We start from the raw sequence: 19,854 nt of genomic DNA, 5'->3' as shown, positions 1-19,854 counted from the left end.
AGACCAAAGGCACTTACAGAAAACACACACACACACACACACACACACACACACACACACACACACAGTTCTACTGCGCTTGTTCAAAGACTAAAGTGATCTCAGGAGATCAGTCTCACGAACATATAAATCCTGGGGGACGTTTTGGTAATCCCAGACCTGTGTGTGTGTGTGTGTGTGTGTGTGTGTGTGTGTGTGTGTGTGTGTGTGTGTGTGTGTGTGTGTGTGTGTGTGTGTGTGTGTGTGTGTGTGTGTGTGTGTGTGTGTGTGTGTGTGTGCGTCAACTCCCGTGCTTCAATTTGGCTTCATATCTTTTAAAAAAAATAAGTGTCAAGTTCTGTTTTGCGAAATTCTTTGGGGAATGTAAATTTGATCTATATCTGTTTTTTCTTTCTCTGTCATCTGACAACAGAGTGCACTAATTGCCACATAAATAGGCATCTTGTAGTGAGTGTGGGCCCACTCTTTGTTTCCTCTAGTTCTTCAGCTGTCAATGCTTCAGTTTACAGCTCCTTCAAACCATGAGTCAGTCTAATATACAGACCATGGGACTCTGCTGGTGGCTGACGAGCTTTGTATTTGAAGAGTTTGGGTCCCGAGATAAGAGTCTCTGTTCCCTTTAGTCTTTCTTTTGTCTCAATGTATAATTTTAGAATTAAGCACAGAAATGTCTGTGTGAGACAGAAAGTTACCCAAAGGTGGTTTTCATATTATTTTTTTTATTTTTATCAATGGGTCGTATTACTTGACCCCTCACTCTCTTCAATGGTCTGAATACCAAATGGAGTTGAACAGGAAGCCTTAAATCTGTGTCTCCATTCATTACGATAGAAGAGTAATATGTGCAATTTGATATTTGCATTTGTTTGCCGTCAGAAAAAGACTCACTTATCACCATTATGCTAATAGGGATCGCTATTACTATAATGATATGCCATTATACATAATGAAAGAATGAATACAAGCATTTTTACTTCTTCCCTCTTTATTTTTCCGGTTCACTCTGTTTTCACAGAGAACCTGTGTGGTTCACTTCATGGCTGCCAAATCAAATGATTAAAGAGACTGTACAGATGTAAACCTCTACTCATTTCTCATTCTGCTGTCCAAACCCCCCGTTTTTTCCCTCTGGGTCACTCAGTACTTAATCTTAATAGACAGCATCTTCATTAAAACGGAAACTCTGTCACCACTTGTCTCTGTTGGTGGAATCGTTGAGGAGGTGCATTCCTACCTGCTCGCTGCTGACAGGAAACCACACAGCAGGACTTTACAGAGAAAAATGGTGCAGTCGAGCGAACAGCTGCTGCAACTTCTGCCTTTTTGGAATACAACTGAAAGCAAGATTTCACCATGAAAAACTGTATCGTCTTGAATATATTCTGTGTGTGAGTTTTTTTTTCACGTCGGTCAGATTAAAAGGCCAGTGGTCAAGTTCCAGAGAGAAATAACAGCACCTCTCCTCCGCCCAAGCAAGCTGAGATATCATCTGCGTGCATTCTAATATCTTGTGCTCAGTCTGTGGTGAAATAGAAATATGTTACTGAGGGCTAAACTGAGCTGAGATCAGCTCTTTTCTTTATCATCCACTTCCTTTCTTCTCCTTAACAGAAGTAGAGATTTAACACATACGTTTGGTTCTCAAGCTTCTATCGCTTTCTCTCTCAGGTGACTCCATCCTCAAAGATCGTGGGTGACTTGGCTCAGTTCATGGTGCAGAACAACCTGACCAGGGCAGAGGTGGAGGAGAGGGCGGATGAGTTGTCCTTCCCCCTGTCTGTGGTCGAGTTCCTGCAGGGATACATTGGGATACCGCATGGAGGATTCCCAGAGCCCTTCAGATCTAAGGTACAGTAGTTTGTCCTCATTACACACATGCATGACATTCCTTTCCTCCTGTAGCTTAATTGCTCACATGGATTTCTGGTGATTTCCATTCAGGGTTTCAATGGCATCAATTAGAATTTAAAGGTAGTTTAGGACCCCTAAAAATGGTTTAACACCTACATCTAAAAAAGGTAAATACAACGACAACATTCATTTAGAACCAACTCTTTCACTTTAACTTTTCATGTAATCAACACATTACACAGGCAGGAGAGCCCATTAAGCCCTTGTGCATCCTTTTAACAGAAATGATATATTAATAATATTTTCCACTTTCTCTTAGTTAAATATTTTAACCAACATCCGTACTGACCATAACTACAAAATAGTTTTTCATATGCAGAATTTTAACCCTTTAAATTCCAGTCTGTTACATAATGTCACTGTGATTAAAAAAGGAAAAAAATATTTATTTTTACTAAATTGTAGGGGGGATTTTAAATTTGTTTCGCCGTCTGGAATATGTCAAGAATTGGCAACAGCTTTGATTTTGATGCATTTTATTTTTTTGTGCAAGAAACCAGGAAGATAGCAGTTATTTGCCCCCGTGGCAAACATGAGAAAATTGATCAATCTGGAGGAAAAAAATAGTAAAAAAAAATACAATTTTGAAGCCAGCGCTCTAGATTGAAACCTGAATAGAATGCATGCTGTAGAGGCCGTGGGATCAAAGGGGTTTTGATGGGTCTCAATAGGGACATTTTTGTCCTTAAGGGTCTGAGTGCCTCTATTTTGGCTACACAGTTAATTATAGACTTATTATAGGAGCTGATGTTGGAGCCATATGCATGACCACAGCCAAAATGATCAATTTTTAAATCAAAAAGCCCAACAATGTCCCTGTAGGGGCACAAGGGTTAAAGGCACATGTGTATGCAAGTGAGGGCGCACTCACACACTCAAATTCTGTCACATGCTTGGTTACAACTGACAGTTGCAAGCGGTGAAGAAAACCGTGATATTGGTCTGCCCTCTCATCTCCTCTCTGTTTCTTTACCTCTGTCTACTTCTCTTGTCTCCTGTCTGCATGGAGAGACTCTCATGTGCATCAGGGGCCAACAGATTCAAGTCTCCAAGAGAGAGGCGCACAAACAAACACACACACACACACACACACACACACACACACACACACACACACACGCTTGAATAAAGGCAAATTTGTCACATTCTCCCAAAAAACCTGCCGACATATTGGCATACTTGACATTTCTTCCCAAAAGTTTTTTTTCCTTTAAAGAATAAGTAAAGGACACTTTTCTTTCCCCAGTAGCAGCCACAGATTTTTCATAATGTATTATCAGTGAGCCGGCTGGCGCCAACAATGTGAAATATTGGGTGTGAGACCCTGTTTGCACTTTCCCACAGGATACTCATTATGTCACCATGTGTGGCTGAGAATGTAACACTTTGTGTCTGTGTGCGTGTGTGTGTGTGTGTGTGTGTGTGTGTGTGTGTGTGTGTGTGTGTGTGTGTGTTTGTGTGTGTGTGTGTGTGTGTGTGTGTGTGTGTGTGTGTGTGAACTCACGCAGCTACAGAACATTTGTTAACATTTTTGCAGAGCTGGAAATATAATTAAAGGACAGATGAAATATAATTAGGTATCTATTTTCTGCCTTATTATTTTGATCAACTAATTCAATTCAGCTAATGGGGATTTTTTCCTGCCTTGTCAAGTTAATCTTTATTTTTAGCTATTTGGTCCTTTTATTACTTAGTTTTCTGAACCTGTCCTTCTAGTTAGTCTCCCCAGTTACTCTTTCTCCCGCACATCTTTCCTCCTCTCGGTGAAACTAGCTCCTGATGTCCTGTCGCCCTTATCGTCAGGTTGTCCTTTCTCTCCCTGTCTCTGTAAACCGGGGTACAGGCGGGAGATTATGTGATCAAATATTTGTCATTTAGCTTCCCAGGCGGACCCAGCGTTACCAATCAAAGTTAGTTTTCAGTTTTGACATACACTATACAGCCGCTGTGACCGCTACCTCTCCGTTAGTGTCTCTATCTCCAAACTGTGGCCTATGAGTCATTCCTATTAAACACACACTAGTGTGGATAACTTCTCTGTTTATTCTAATGATCTTCTTTTATTTTCAGTCAGCGCTGGAATTCTTTATGCAGAGAGAGAGGCTCGTTTCTTCAGCAATCCGCCCTCGACATTAAATGCACAAACACCAGGAGGCTTTTTTCACACACACAACTTACCGAAAAGCTCATTCTCTCCATCATTCTAATTCAGTTAGATTCAGAGCTCAGCTTTGGTCCAAATGATTCCTGCTTTCCTTTCACAGTGTTTTTATTCTTGCTCATTGTGTGCGCCTGTGTTTACATGCAAGCTGTAAGCTTGAGATGAATCTGATACATTTTACTGTCACCCACTGAGTACGAGTATAAATCAAAGTAATTGGTGTCAAGCTCCTTTGAGTTGGATGAAGAAAAAATTGTTCAAAGGGAAGAAAGTAAAACATTGCCTTATTTATTGAATTATTTTCCTAAATCAAGGCTGCTTGTTGGAGTGGTTTGTCTTATGTCAGACATTGACCATAATTTGCTGCTCCTTCACTGAATCAGTTCATCTTACTCATGGTGGATTGTTTGTGTCTGCATGTGGCTATAATTGCAAGTACCTGAGTAATTAGCTTATTAGTTAGCTGCTGTAAATGTTCTTGCATGCAAGCAGAGACATATACACTCTATTCATTGCTGCATGCAAGACCCGTGAGCTATGCGTGTGCTGTAGCTGAAGCTTATTTCTGCCAGCTAGCAGCATGGAAGAAGTCATGTTTCTTTGACGGAGCATTTGGTGGCATTAATTAGTTAGAATGCATTATATCACATGCGCTCATGTGCATTGATCGCATTCCCATACCGTCTTAAATGCATATTTGTATGCATGGGGAAAACTTTGCCGATCGAGGCGTTTCCTTCTGTCCCGCTCAGTTGATCTGCGGCGTGGTTGGACAGATGGAATGGTCAAGGGAGAGGAAAACACGAGAGACGGGAGGGCAAAGGAGGGAAAGAGGGAGAGAATAAGGAGGCCATCAGACACAAAGTGAATTCAAGAAATAAGATTATTGTCAAAAAATCCAGCACATCCCTCAGAGGCATCGCACTCGGAAAGAAAAGAAGAGGAAAAAAAAAATCTGTGACAATAAAAAAGAGAGAGTGGGAGTGTTTTTAAGAGAAATGTGGAGAAAGAGCAAATAACCTTCAACGAAGCATTTGTCTTTCCTTTCATTTCCTAATGCAGACTCTCTCTCTCTCTCTCTCTCTCTCTCTCTCTCTCTCTCTCTCTCTCTCTCTCTCTCTCTCTCACACTCACTCACTCACTCACTCAAAGTCACTCTTTTTCTATGTCTCACACTTAAACAATCAACCAGTTTAAGTGTAAGACATCCTCAGAGGATGCAATGTTAATGAGCGGGGGACTCAAATGAGCCTGCCATCTTTGAAGTGTCTCACACACACACACACACACACACACACACACACACACACACACACACACACACACACACACACACAAGTGAGTCAGCTATCTTTGAACTGTTAGCTCTGTGACTAATAGCATTGCACCGGGCCCTTTGTCTGGAGATTCCTGCAAGGCACACACACATGCACTCATAAATGTGCCCGAGATGTTTTACGCATACACAGAGACTAGAATACGGTGGGGGGCACACACACACACACACACACACACATATATTTGCAAACATGACATTATACACAGTATGTATGCAAACAGGAGACATATGATCAACCGAGGGTTTAGTTGGCGCACACAGTGCTGGGAGGAGTGAAAACACACATGCAGATTACCAATGCAGCACTTAGCATGTCAGCTTAGGCGATGATTATTTTGATCTGAACTAAGCGGAAATAGATAAAGGCACTCAGAGGGAGGTAGCACAAGAAGCTTTGCGCTTCACTTTATCTGTTTGTATAGTTCTAGGAAACACTTGCTGAAGCAGACTACATAGGCTAATTATGTGGATGGAGGGTCTCCTCCCTCTGCCTGTGTGTACACTGTCACCAAAAGCTGAAGAGATCCTGTAAAATAAAAACAGAGCCGCAGCTCCTGGAACGCCCGTGTCTTGACGCCATCATGGCCTCAGATCGATCGATGTCTCTACAAGTTGTGTCAGATACCAACAACTGTGTGGGCAGATACAATATCACATCATTGGTGCTTTAGTTTCCCTTTCCTCTCGTCTTTCTCCGCTGCTGTTTCCAAGAAGAAAACTAGGATGATGTGTCACATATGCGGCAGCACTGCAGTCATCTGTGATGACACTTAAATGGAGAGAAAAAGTTGAGGCGCATAAAAGTGTTTATCACTGCAGATCTTAATACAAGAGCGGTGTCACCTTTATGCAAATTTTGAAATAAACATAACTCGCATTGACTTTGATATTCTCTCCAATTCAAGTGTTTCTCTCCCTCCCTTTCTCCGTCCCCCCCACAGCAGCTCCCCATGTGTTTCTATCTTCCTCCTCCTTTAGTCTCTCTGTCACTTCAGTGCCTTGACAGGGTGCAGCTTTTATCCAGACCTAGAGTTGTGAATGTTTTACCAGCACTTAATACATTCCACATGGTTCAGACTCCCATGGGGAAACTATGTGTGGGGAAGCATTCATGAAGAATATATGACTTTAAATAAAAACTTTTAATAATCTGTTTGTTTGGCCTTTCTCTCACACCCTCCTACCTTCTATCTTCTCTTCTCTTGTTCACTGACCTTTATCTTCCTCACTTCTTTTCTCTTTTAACCTCCCATCCCAGGTGCTGAAGTCCCTCAAACGTATCGAGGGTCGTCCAGGCGCCTCTCTGCCACCCATGGACTTCAAAGTGCTGGAGGAGGGGCTCCGAACGGCCCACGGGGATGAAATCACCCCCGAGGATGTGATGTCAGCCGCCATGTACCCGAAGGTGTTCCAGGAGTTCAAGGAGTTTACTGGTGAGTGAGCAGACTTCATAATGGATCTTTGTTTTCAGATACTTGGATTACGGAGAGGCATCAATAAATTGTTTCTTAAAATGTGTTGTTGTTGTTTTGGATTGGATTGGATCTTGTTATACCGAATGGCATTTCGTCTTGTTCTCACACACACACACACACTCCCATTCTCATTTGTATTATTACTGGGGCTTGAAATTAGCAGCCAATCTTAACTCGGGAACATGCAAGTTCAACCATCAGGGAGAAAAGTTTTCAGTTGCTGTATTTGGCAGTTCAGGGGGCAACACACTCACCTGTCTCGGGTGGTGAATTTACATAATGCACATATATGAAACCAGAACAGCGAGAACTGGTGCCAGAGGGAGAAATCGGCATAAGCAGTAACGGCATTTTTCAGCAGGTTTGAAGTAAATGCAGTCAGCAGCAGCATGATTCGGGGGGAGGCTGTGATGTTGGAAGTTTGATAGGAATCTTTCTGGAGCAGTCGCTTTTTAAAACTTGACTGCAAGTTGTTTAAAGGAGCTACAGTAACATTCAGCTGCCTGGATTTACACGCGTTTAATTGCTGCTTTGAGGAGAGAGGAAATGTTAGCATTAAACTGGTGGGGCTCTTTTTATGAGGAGCTTTAATTGTGTACAGCTGTTCCTTCACTACTTCAGTTTAAGAGTGAACAGACCCTGAACCCACTTAACCCTCAAATTCTAATTCTGATAATAAATATTGGTCCAAAACGATCACCCTTTTAAAGCTGGCATAGCCTGATGTCTCCAGGTCTTAAAGTAGTTTGCATGCACTTTCATCTACAGTGCCCAGTGTCATAATCATAAAGTCATGTTTGCTGATATTAAGGCCATCTCTGTTTCTCTTCTAGCTAACTTTGGTCCAGTGGACTGTCTCAGCACCAGGCTGTTCCTAGATGGACCCAAGATCGCCGAGGAGTTTGAGGTACACATCTAAATATTACACAACGTTTAAGATCATTAGACCATAACGTGGGCAACGACCAGACACCGAGGGTCACTGTTGCATTGTGGGAGGTGTACGAAGCAGTGTTTTGGTGATACAAGTCAGGACATCTTGGCCTTTGAAGCACATGTTTTGACCTTTTCTTTTTTGTGAGTACTATTTTATGAAGGTACAATACTAAATCGCATGTACTGATGCAATGCTAACAATTTTTGTTTTGCTTGAGAAAGACGAATAACTGATGTGTGTGTCCAACAATTCAGACATCTATTGCAGATTCTCTTCACTTTTACAGTGCATTTTTAATTATGAAAATGAAGATAAAGAAATGAACTATAGGAATACTTATGGGAGATCTGAAAAATCACAGTCAACGGTGTGATAACCTGTATGTGTGTATCAGTCAAAAACGTTCACTAATACTATGAAAACATAGTCCGTACTATTAATAATGTATTAAAATGTCCATTTAGCTGCTTTATTAGTTGTGACGTAACAACGGTTCCATAAAGAACAGACATTATCAAAGGGAAATTATTTTTCCGTCACTGCAAGTGGATGAGGTTTGATGCAGTTTGGTGCAGAGTCACAGGGAAGTGGGGAGGACAGAGATATTAACACCATATCAAGGGAACAACAAACTGCATTTTAATCCCTCCGGCCGTCATATTGGCCTTCCCGCACAGAAATAACAGATTCATTTTGTCGTATGATGTTTGAGAGCGGGCCAGTGGGAGGCACTGAGGGCCCGTATCTCAGACCAAAATATAACTGTTACACATTTCTAAAGCTTGTACCAACTGCTTATTTTCCAACAGGGAGGCAGCTGAACATGCAGTCCAATGGAGAAATAAAACACATGAGTTGAATTGCTTTGCATGCAATCAAATTAGTGAGGCACGGCAATGTAACAATCTGTTGCTGAGAGGATATGATAATTGGTTGCCACGTAACTGCAAAGCCACAGAATCTGAAAGTGAAATGCTTCTGGGGAATATTAGCGTCTAAGTAGCAAACCATTTCCTGTCAACTATAACATGCGTGAATATACAGTCAGCAGGAATATTTCAAGATGTCTGCTGTGCTGGTTAGAAGTTTCTCTCAGAACAAGAGACGCAGGTTTGGAAACCCTGTTTTTATTCAGAAAGTGCAGCGCAGACGGAGAACATTTTAGGAATGGCACTTTGATGAACAAACAAGTATTTGTTCAAGCCCAGATTGAATTCCAAAGAGATTGTTAAAACTACCGACGGTAACCTTTGCGACAGATGTCAGAATCCAACGTCAGATTAAATAAAAATGTTGCTTTGCTACCGAAGGAGATGTTGGAAGAGTCTGTCACTCTCTATGTGATCAGGTAAAGACGTGTTTCTTGGTAAGATATTCAAAACTTTAAGTTTAAATACTTTAAGTAGTTTTCTTAAAGGCTCTTCCTAACTTTTGTTAGATTTGAGCTTTATTTCTACCTGAATTGTAAACTCGGACGCTACAACATACACATGTGATTATACCTGACAGAGGAAACACATACTGTACATAGTGACTTCACATAGTTTTGATTGAGAGATTTTTTTAACCCAGCACATTTACAAAGTAGGACACTGTGCCTGTGATCAGATGACAGCAGTATGAAGACAGTGGTGTTCTTTGGTGACTGCAGCTCTGTAGAAACACTGAACACCGCGTGGTAGTGTCCTTACTGGAAACATGCCCAATGTGAGCTAATAGTAATGGTGTCGACATTATGTGTTGTAACTGAATTGGACTTTATTCACCTTGGTGACTTGAAGCTGAGGATAAAATGAAGTTAGCTTAAAAGGAAATGGTTTCCTTTTCTCTCATCACTAGCTCTGCTGTAAAGATCTGAGAAATCCTCCTAAAGCATCCAGTGTGAACTTAAGTTTCTCTCAGAGTCCAGATGAATGTAAACGCCTTGGATTAGTTGTTGTAGCTAACTGCATAAGAATCTATTGGCCGGGGGGGGGCTACCGGTAACTCTGGTACCGCTATGCCAACTACCTACGGTACTGATCCACAGTAAATATTGGAATTTCTCTGTAAATCGAAGCGTTTAAATGACAAGCAAGAGAAGTTCTCTGTGCAGAATTGAAATTAAAACTGTGGCGCATCAGGTGCCTGAAACCGTTTTCCTTTCCAAAGAGAACAAACCTTTCATGGTTACTGTTCATAAAGGGTTTCAGAGGGGTTGTGCTAAGGTTCAGGACCATAGAAGGTTTTTTTAGACAAAATGCAACCTTTTTAAAGACCTCTCTCTAACAGAGAACAAAACATGTTCAAGGTGTTTTAAAATCCACTTCCACAATGACATTTACTGTTCTGTATTGAAAGAAATCAGTGTTGTGCTACCACAGGGACAGCTGATTCATCGCCTTAATATCCCTTTAGCTTTCATTTATCTTTAATATTGCCATAGCTTCAATTAAATAATCCCCTCTAGCCCTTTTCTGCATTAATGAAATAAAACATTTGTATGACAACATTAAAGGTCATCTCAATTCCCTCCAGCCATCTGTTACCTTTCACCATTTTCACTAAAGCATTAGGAATGTCACAGTATCAATTTTCTACTACACAATTATGGTGGCCAAAAGAACTCATGATAACAATATTATTGCGAAAAGATGATGACCAACAGTCAAATTCATCTTTTACTTTGTTTATTGTGTGTTTTGTCTCTTTTTTGACAAATAATTTACACTCGCAATATGAGTGTAGGGAGGTGGAGAGAGAGTCTGTAAACAGAACTGTATAAATTCAATAATTTAAGCGTCACTGGATTATTTACAAGCTATTATCATAAGTGTATTATTACCATGGTATCGGTATTTGATTTTTAAATATCACAATTATAGTCAATACCAGTATATTTTGCCACCCTGCGTCATTCACTCTCCTCTTTCCACCAGTTTCAATCATAATCCCAGTATCCCCTAATGCACTTCATCTATTGTAAATCAGCTTTTCCATCTACGTCCCTCTTCTTTTGATCCTTTCAATACTTTCTCCTGATTCTCTCATTATGAGTAACAACCAGATTTAAATGACTGATTCAGAGCGGCCAAAGGCAAACACGTTTAATTACTGCTTCGTTTCACTGCTGCGAAATGCTTCTAGGCTGTTGTTAATTGATTTTTATATTACGAGGGACATGGGGAACACTGCTGCTCCGCTGTTGTATTATTAGCAAAGAATCAGGAGCTGCATCGATTGTGCTGATCTAGGATTGACCCCAAGACAGGCAGACCCCCCCCCCCCCCCCCCCCCCCCCACCCTCCCAACTTTTTTTTGTTAATCACCCTAGGGTGTGTATCATTTGGTGCAATGGTCACAAATGTGGCAGGAAAACCTTCAGTCAGACCACGAGCCGCTGATTAGAACAAGTCCTTTAGATATTTTGAATATTTTGAAAGGCCTTGGCAGCTTCAGCAGTTTGATGGAGCATGTTTATTTGTTTAGAAGCCACCGTTCGATCTGTGCTGTTCTTCTATAATTCCTACAATACAACATACTAAATGATTTGCTCCGAAAAAATGTTTTTCTTGATTTCTTCTCCAAACAATATTCATCATAAAAAATGGCTAAATATCCAACAAAACGCTAAAGGCTACAGTTGTAGAGCAGGACAAATAGATGTAATATCCGTAGTCCAATCTGGTAGTTAAGCTTTCCTTGCAGTGAAATAGATTTTCTAACCGTCACTTATTTAAAATGAGTAACTTTGTATTTAACCCATCTTGTCTTTCAGTGACTCAGTTTTCCCTTTAAGTGGAAAACTCGTCATTCAACCATTTCCCAGATGCAGAACTGTTGTTTTGTTTTTCCACCTTCACTATTCACCTTCCCTTGCTGCTGTTTATCTAATCTACACTCCATCACAACCGTTGTCATTTTTGGAACTTTCAGAACATCAGTCATCCCCACAGAAACAAACTCGCCACTGTTGTCACAACGATGGGTACTCCCACCTGATCAGGTCCGATTAGCGGGACCGAGCGAGAGATGGAATGAAAACACGTCAAAAGAAATGACCTGTCACAAGCAGCATGAGGCTTCTGTTAGATGTCTTCATTCTTTTACTCAGCAGAATTCCTCAAGGGGAAGGAGAAGCTCCTGTGTTATTGTAGAAATAAATATATTAAATTATATTTAAATAAAATCAGAAGAAATCATGATAATACAATGATAAAATGGTATAAAATACCCAACAATACTATGAGATAAAAAACAGTTAAGATGGTGTTCCAGCACTAGTACAAAGCCTTTTTTCTTTTTTTAAGATACGCTTTGAGAAGGGATGTTACGGATTCGGTGGCCACAGATCTTCAGCCAGTGAGATCCTCAGCTGAGCCCAGTCTGCTTTAGTCTTTGGGACTTATGATCAGCCAGCAGAGCCCTTCCTGAGGATCTGAGGCTGGACTCTGGTTCATAGTGGATTAGCTGTACAACTTGGAGATAAGCCACAACGTGCTTTAAAGGTGATCAGTAATATCTGAAAGTCAGATGTGAAACTTGCTTGTAACCAGTGAAGAGAGGCTAACGCAGACGCAGGGCTGATATCTTGTCTTCTAGTATTTGTTAAAAGCTGAGCAGCTGCGTTCTGAGGCTTAACCCTGAATACAATGAATGACGATAGAACAACCGAGATGATACAAAAGCATGAATGACCTTCTTGAGATCAGGCTGCGAGACGAAAGACTGATTTTTGAGATGCTACTCAAATTGATTCAAACATGATTGAATGACTTTTTAAAAAAAAAAAAAAAAAAATTCAAATGAAAGGTCAAATAATACACCTAGGATTCTTGCTGAAGGATTGACATTTCTACAAGATTTATTCTTTACATTTGTAGGCCAAGACTTTTTGGTAAAGTTGGGATGGACTTTGGACGGCCAAAAATATTTGTTTTCATTTAGCTGGAGAAGGTTTTGGGACATTCAGCACTTCATTTCTGACAGACGAGATACTAACTGATTGCCTCCTTCACTGTTTTTCTAATAAGACATCATTTTGTGTGACATCCACATAATAATAATAATAATGATAGTGCTGAATTTTGTGTTTATGTATTACGTGTCTCAGGCAGATGTATACATAGAGGGACTGTAGGAACAATTGATTTTGCTGATGTGATTACTTTTCCAATTCAGAAGTGATGTTCATGAAAGTAGGCTCAGGCAGATCCATTTATGTCATTGCAGTGCGTGTAATTCAAGAGCATTGTATGTTTGAGACGGAATTTACTTCTAATCAAAGAAGCAATTTATATCACTGTATTGTGGTAATCACTGCTTTTGTATCAGTAGAGAGATGACCTACAGAACATATGGGAACACTCCCACACATAATCACAGCATCGAGACGCACAACACCTCAGATCTCAGGCCTTAAAAGTTTGTCTGATGAAAGTCTCAGAATCAATACTTTACTGTGCAGGGATAGACATTGTTCAGAAATGCTGCTATCTTGAAACTAATAATGCCTCTGCCCACAATAAGAACACACCATTGGATGCATGTTGCGTCACTCTTCCTCGGGTCTCACATTTCCCTTGTATTTGATATCTGGGTTATTAAAATACAGATAGACATTGCTGGGGGAAATTGAGTTGCCTCAATTCCTGACAAGTTGACTTTTTGGTGAAATGTGATACCCATGCCAGTTTGCTGCGAGTGTTATACATGAAAGAGGCCGGTTGACTGTCGGCCAGATGAGTGACAGCTGCTGCAACCTTTTGAGATAGAAATCAGAGGAAAGCTGCTGTTGTCAAATGCACGGACAGAGAGTGTGGGTGTTGCAGAGTGTCAGCCTGTCACAAATGGTAATTAGTAGGTGCTCATAAGAAGCGGATTTATTTTTGTGCTCGTGCTGATTGCTTTGTAGAACTATAGTCGGCACTGTTAAGGCAGAGATGAGCCCTGAGGTGAATAGCACTCTGGGGGAAGTCTCATGCACTCCAGCATGCATAGCTCCAGCTAGAAAGCTCTGGTCCACCTTTGTTTGCAAGTGTATAGAGTTATATAAGCGGCCACTATATAGACATATGCCTGTTAAAAGCACTAAATACGCAAAACATATGTTGTAGGTTAACCGGGTTTTGTACAGGATTGATGCAATAAATACAGTAGGACACCATAGTTATAGAAAAATTTATTTTTTAATGTTAAATTATCTGCAGCAGCAATAGACAATAGATGGCCAGTGTCCATCACAGACGACTCCTGCTGAACTTTGGCAGCCACACTGTTTCCTGTATATTTGGAACAAAAGCTCTTGGCAGCTTGTGTGTGTGTGTGTGTGTGTGTGTGTGTGTGTGTGTGTGTGTGTGTGTGTGTGTGTGTGTGTGTGTGTGTGTGTGTGTGTGTGTGTGTGTGTGTGTGTGTGTGTGTGTGTGTGTGTGTGTGTGTGTGTGTGAAGCACACAACGGAAATCTTTATCAAAACCGATTCAAGCACCAAATCTTTTTGAGCGCCGACTTAGACCTAAAGCCCCGAGTTGTTGATGTTGTGTGAAGTAGATATTAAGTCGTTCACAGTAATCATTTGGTATTGTTAAGCACTTCATTTCAAGCCTGTTGAAAATCAAGTTGGAGTACCTTATCAGCCCAAAAAGTGAACGGCGAGCCTGTGCCGTCTCTTTGTGCAGTAAATGTGGTGGGACGACACAAAGACTTTTATTTTGCATCATTTCTTAATGCTCTGTGAAGATTTTGAGTCCTATAGCATCCTTTTTTTAAATCAAATGACCACTTTGTGAAACAGCATCTGAAGGCCATTTCGATGCACACTCAGGCCTACACATGGGTGACGGCTCTGCCCATCGCTCATGTCCTTCACCCACACATGCATACTGTACAGCACAAACAAGAGGCAAAAAAAAAGATCTCAACCTATCTGGCATGTGCTGATGACTCACTGTGGTATTAATCATGTTTGATGGAAATATAAACACAGATTTGCACAAACATGGAGCCAGTCCTTCTCACACCCTGTCAGCGCTAATGTGCGCAGACACCAACACATGGAGCCGTGTTCGCCGCAGTAATCTCATTACTCTGTCACTGTCATTAATAAAGTCATATCTGAGACATGGCGTGAAGCACACGGTGAGACTGGTTTCAGTGTCAGAGATGCTTTGGCACCAAGTGCGTACGCAGTCGAATTCGACAGAAGAAGCTCTGCGCTTGAGGGTGCTGTGTGAATAAATGTGAGGGCTGTAGAGATAAGAACACAGCAGATGCATCACTGAGATATGGAGCATACATAATGCACAAGAGATGCTATCACAAGTATGGTAAAAGGAAACAAAAGAGGGGCAGGCTGGGTGGTTGGAGTTGGGTTTGAGAGGACTCTAACAACTTTGAAACCCTCTAGTCGTGTGTTTGAGGGTTTCGGGGACACAAATTCAAACAAACGTATTATTTTTGTATAAAGCATTCTTTTGGTACCCAGCGATAAACTGATTGCACCGGCAAGTTGATGCGTAGCGCTCACTAGATGCCTCATAGACGGAGGTTCAAGCAGAGGCGGTGCTTTGGTATAAATACATCGCACATTGTGGCGGGACGGCTTGAGGAAGATCTCTGAGAACAAAAACAAGTTCAAATTCTTGAGAACAACTTTAAGCTCTCTATTTGTCAAGTTTAATTGACATGTGGCAATCCAAAGTCCTTCTTCATCCTTCCTTCATCTTCGTCCGCTTATCCGGGATCGGGTCGCGGGGGCAACAGCTCCAGCAGGGGACCCCAAACTTCCCTTTCCCGGGCCACATCAGCCAGCTCTGACTGGGGGATCCCGAGGCGCTCCCAGGCCAGTTTGGAGATATAGTCCCTCCACCTGGTCCTGGGCCTCCCTCGGGGTCTCCTCCCAGCTGGTCGTGCCTGGAACACCTCCCTAGGGAGGCGCCCAGGTGGCATCCTCACCAGATGCCCGAACCACCTCAACTGGCTCCGTTCCACGCAAAGAAGCAGCGGCTCTACTCCGAGTCCCTCACGGATGACCGAACTCCTCACCCTATCTCTAAGGGAGATGCCAGCCACCCTCCTGATGAAACCCATTTTGGCCGCTTGTACCCGCGATCTAATTCTTTCGGTCATGACTCAATGACCGAAATCCAAAGTCACAATGAGAATATATAGTTCATACCGTACTGTTTAAACATAGGGGTGGTAGGGTGGACACAAAGATAATAAGCCCTGGTTTATGACCTGGAATTGGATTAACAATGAAAGCAGAATATAAAAGCTGACTGTAAGGGGGGAGGTCAGTGTGTATCAGGGAGGAGTAGGCAGTGAGTGTGCCAGCTTGTCTGATCAATCTGTGAACGTCTTAATGCTTCTCTGGTGTTTTCGATGTCGACCCAGTGCACTGAAGTCTAACTCTGTATGACACCTGGCATACACACACGGTAGCATCTTAGACAAATTCATCTTCAAAAGATTCCATAAATCTATAAATTCTATAAACTCTTCAAAGAGTATGCATACTGTATTTTTCATGGGAACAGTTGTGAGGAGGCGTAGTGTTGGAGCCACACAGTTGGAAAGAGGAAGGCAGTTGTTTTTTGCAAAGTGCTGCCAAGAGCCTGACAAAACGGCACAAGCCGGAGAAGTTCAGCATAGAGGAGGGTGGAGAGAGAGACGGAGAGGTGAAGATTGAGTGCCAGGGACCAGCAAAGGCACGCAAAGAAAGAGAGCGAGGGAAATAGATGAAGAGTCGGAGCAGCCGGAGAAAGACAGAGGCAGAATAAAATTGAGATCAATACATACCTGCAGCAGCACATATTTTCGTCTTCCGACTGACTTAGTTTGGAATATCAATGGAGACTCAACAGCCGAGACGGTGATGAGAGAAACAAAAAAGGATGCGAGGGGAAGGGTCGGGTAAAAGCGGGGGAAAGACACAGCAGAGGAAAAGACAGACAAATTAAAGAGAAGCCAAAAGAGGCAGATGAGGGAAATTAACAACGGCATGAGGGACGGAGCCAGGCCGCAGATATGGGGTTGCAAAAAATAACAATGCAAAATTGAAAGCTGTGACACATGGGAGGACTGACAAACAGAGAGATTGAAAGCCAGACAGAGGAAGTTGGACAAATGGAAAAGACGGAAAAAAGAAGAAAATTCTGACCGGTGAGATGAGATATTTGAGAAGAGGCGTGAGATAAATGAAGAAGTACGGCGGCTGGTGTCGAGGGAAAGACTAGCGAGACAGAACGCAGCAGTGACCAGAATGGATATGAGAAGGAAGGAGTGCGTCTGGAGATAAAGAGAGATAGAGTAGTGTCTTCGGCTTAAAATGACACTCAACAGGTCAATAACTTATAAATACGTGTCAAATGTTCATTCAGCTGAACTTTGAAGACCCTCAAGTCGTGTCTTAGAAAGTCTAGGGCTGGTGTAAACCTGTTTGGTGCATTAGTCTCTTACGTTTGGTTTGTTTGGTGCATTTTGTCCTACTGTTAAAAAGTAAGTCAGACATAATGCCGTGTTTAATCAGCTGTTTCAGTAGAAGAAGCACATTTGTAAATAATGAAATGAATGATTACTGAATTCCATTTAGCCACTTCAGTTTCTTTCGACTTGTAAATACAATATAATATATATAAATAAACAATATATATAGCGTTCATATTAACCTATCCAAGTCGTAAGTACAACTGAGAAACACTGATCTATCAGACTTGGCACTTAATTAATAATACATTAGTGCCTGAAGGCCGAGCCTCGCGTCGGCCTTGATACTGTTGTTTATGTTCTTTAAACACAAGTTGAATGGATGGTGTTATACTGTCAATTCACAGTTAATCTTCTCCATCTCTGCCATCAATCTCATATTAAGGCAGCATCACAATCACGTCTGAGTAATTGTATTAATAAAACATGTCTGCTGTGAAAAAGGCTTGTTGAGAACCTCCCCATTCAAAACATTACACGACCATAGGATTAAACACAGATGTGCAGTGCTTACAGTTGCTGATTTAATGTAGTGCATTAACGAAGCTGCGCATTAGTGTAAATATACAACATTCATAAGATGCCACATTCTTTGATTTATTCATTAAGCTGTTTGATTACAATGAGGCTTAATGAGTCTCCTCTCATGAATCTGCCCATGTGTCTCTGCCATGCTTGGAACAATTCCAGCCCAGCGAGAGGCGAAAAAGAAACGAGGAATAGAAGCAAACATTGTGCATGTTTTGCTCCAACAAGTTTAGCTTCTTTTACATTTCACCAAGCTCTGCAAATTAGTTTTATGCTTTAGCTGGACTTGTGAGCTAGGCACCCATGTGTTCATTTCTGTTTTCTAGCGTGATCTTAATTTCTGTCCCATCCTCCTTCACACTCTCACTCCAAGTCATTCTTTCTCTTCACTCCTCTACTTGTTTCCTCTCAGGTGGAGCTGGAGAGGGGGAAGATCCTCCACATCAAGGCGCTGGCACTGGGTGACCTGAACAAGGCCGGCCAGAGAGAGGTCTTCTTTGAGCTGAACGGACAGCTGAGATCTGTGCTGGTTAAAGACACTGTTGCCATGAAGGTACACAGAAGGGATTGGGGGGGGGGGGGGGGGGGGTTAGATAAATGATGGATGAGGGATAGATGGGATGGTTTGAGAGGAGGATGCATGTCTGCAGGTTAACGATGAATAGATGGAAAGTTCCTTAAATCTAAGCGTAAACAAAGATTTAATGACTGATGTGCACTTGGGAATTTATTCCTAGAAACAAATGGCTGTGAGGAGTAGATGGAGCCTTAGCAGGTTCAATGGGTCCAATGATTCTATGGATGGATCGTTGGCTGCATGAGTGGATGAACGGAGGCGGGCGTGTGCACATGACTTGGATGGATGATCGACTGGACAGATGGATGCATGAAATGTCTCTTTGTCCCTCCACACAGGAAATGAAGTTCCATCCTAAGGCTCAGAAGTCTATCAAGGGTCAGGTGGGAGCACCCATGCCTGGAAAGGTCCTGGAAGTCAAAGTGGAAGTGGGATCAAAGGTAGATTTATACTGCAGATAGCTTTGCTTTTATGTGACCTCTATTCTTTACTTCCTCTTTTAAATCATGATGCCGTTTTATGACTAAAAGGTGTTTATATATAGGAAAACTTGTTTATGTATCTGAAAGGTGATCAGTACTGAAATTCAGGTCTTGTATCACCACTAAAATAGAAAGATTTCCACACCAATGCAGTGGAGGTGTGGGCTTATTTAAAAAAAAAAAGCTCAAATCAGAAACTGTCTGATCAGAGTGGAGGACAGAATGAATCTGTCATTCAATGCAAACTTCCAGTAGCAGCTTGCAGTGCTGTGGACAAAAGGATAAGTCCAACCTGGACAAAGAACACCTCAACTACCTGCATACAGCAGCTCTGTTACTCTGTTAATGTGTGAAGCGCTTGCTTGACTAGCTTTTATGTCCTATGCTTTGAGTGTGCTTTTTTTTTTTTTGTTATCCTTTGACTGCAGTGCTTGTTCAGTGATCTGCACATTTGACTCCTGTTTTTAATGCTCTGTGAACTCTCTCTACAATCATGAAAGGTGGAGAAGGGTCAGCCGCTGTGTGTCCTCTCGGCCATGAAGATGGAGACGGTGGTCAACTCCCCGGTGGCCGGTACCATTAAGGCGGTTCATGTCACGACCGACTCCTCCCTGGAGGGAGATGACCTGATACTGGAAATCGAGGAGTAGAGTGAGAGGGCAGAGGGAGGGAGGGGGGGGGGGGGGGGGGGGGAGTAGTAGGGAGTTAAATCATCTGATTCTGGAAATGGTGAGGTGGAGGACTAGGAGGAAGAAACAGGAATCCTTTTCGTTAGAGACAACTTGCATCTGTGGCAGGACATTTTTGCCCCTGATTTGTACATATCTGATGGTTACACTAAGGAAACAAAATGAAGCACAGTAAATAGTAGATAATCCTAAATAATATATTAATTTGATGGTAATTCCTTGTTGATTTGTACCACTAATCAAATGATCTAACCCTCCCAAAAACAAAGTTATTCCCGTAGGTGTGGTGAT

The 19,854-nt window shown here is 41.9% G+C and overlaps 1 protein-coding gene across 1 annotated transcript in view; it reads left to right on the top strand.

The window, feature by feature from the left end:
• The window catches only part of LOC137874831 (pyruvate carboxylase, mitochondrial-like), a 63,731-nt gene extending 44,180 nt beyond the window's left edge, over positions 1-19,551 (top strand). The window contains exons 11-16 of the mRNA XM_068713800.1: positions 1,669-1,848; positions 6,670-6,844; positions 7,720-7,793; positions 18,228-18,368; positions 18,731-18,832; positions 19,375-19,551. Of these exons, the coding sequence (XP_068569901.1) occupies positions 1,669-1,848; positions 6,670-6,844; positions 7,720-7,793; positions 18,228-18,368; positions 18,731-18,832; positions 19,375-19,524 (822 nt within the window). The 3' untranslated portion in view covers positions 19,525-19,551. The remainder of the gene's footprint in view (positions 1-1,668; positions 1,849-6,669; positions 6,845-7,719; positions 7,794-18,227; positions 18,369-18,730; positions 18,833-19,374) is intronic.
• The last annotated feature ends 303 nt before the right edge of the window (positions 19,552-19,854 follow it).

Source organism: Cebidichthys violaceus, unplaced genomic scaffold, assembly GCF_023349555.1.
Source record: "Cebidichthys violaceus isolate CVI_PGR_0920_01 unplaced genomic scaffold, fCebVio1.0.p SCAF_19, whole genome shotgun sequence".
In the NCBI taxonomy this organism is placed as follows: domain Eukaryota; kingdom Metazoa; phylum Chordata; class Actinopteri; order Perciformes; family Stichaeidae; genus Cebidichthys; species Cebidichthys violaceus.
The sequence above is the reverse complement of the archived record's forward strand: the minus strand, read 5'-3'. Positions and strand labels throughout refer to the sequence as shown.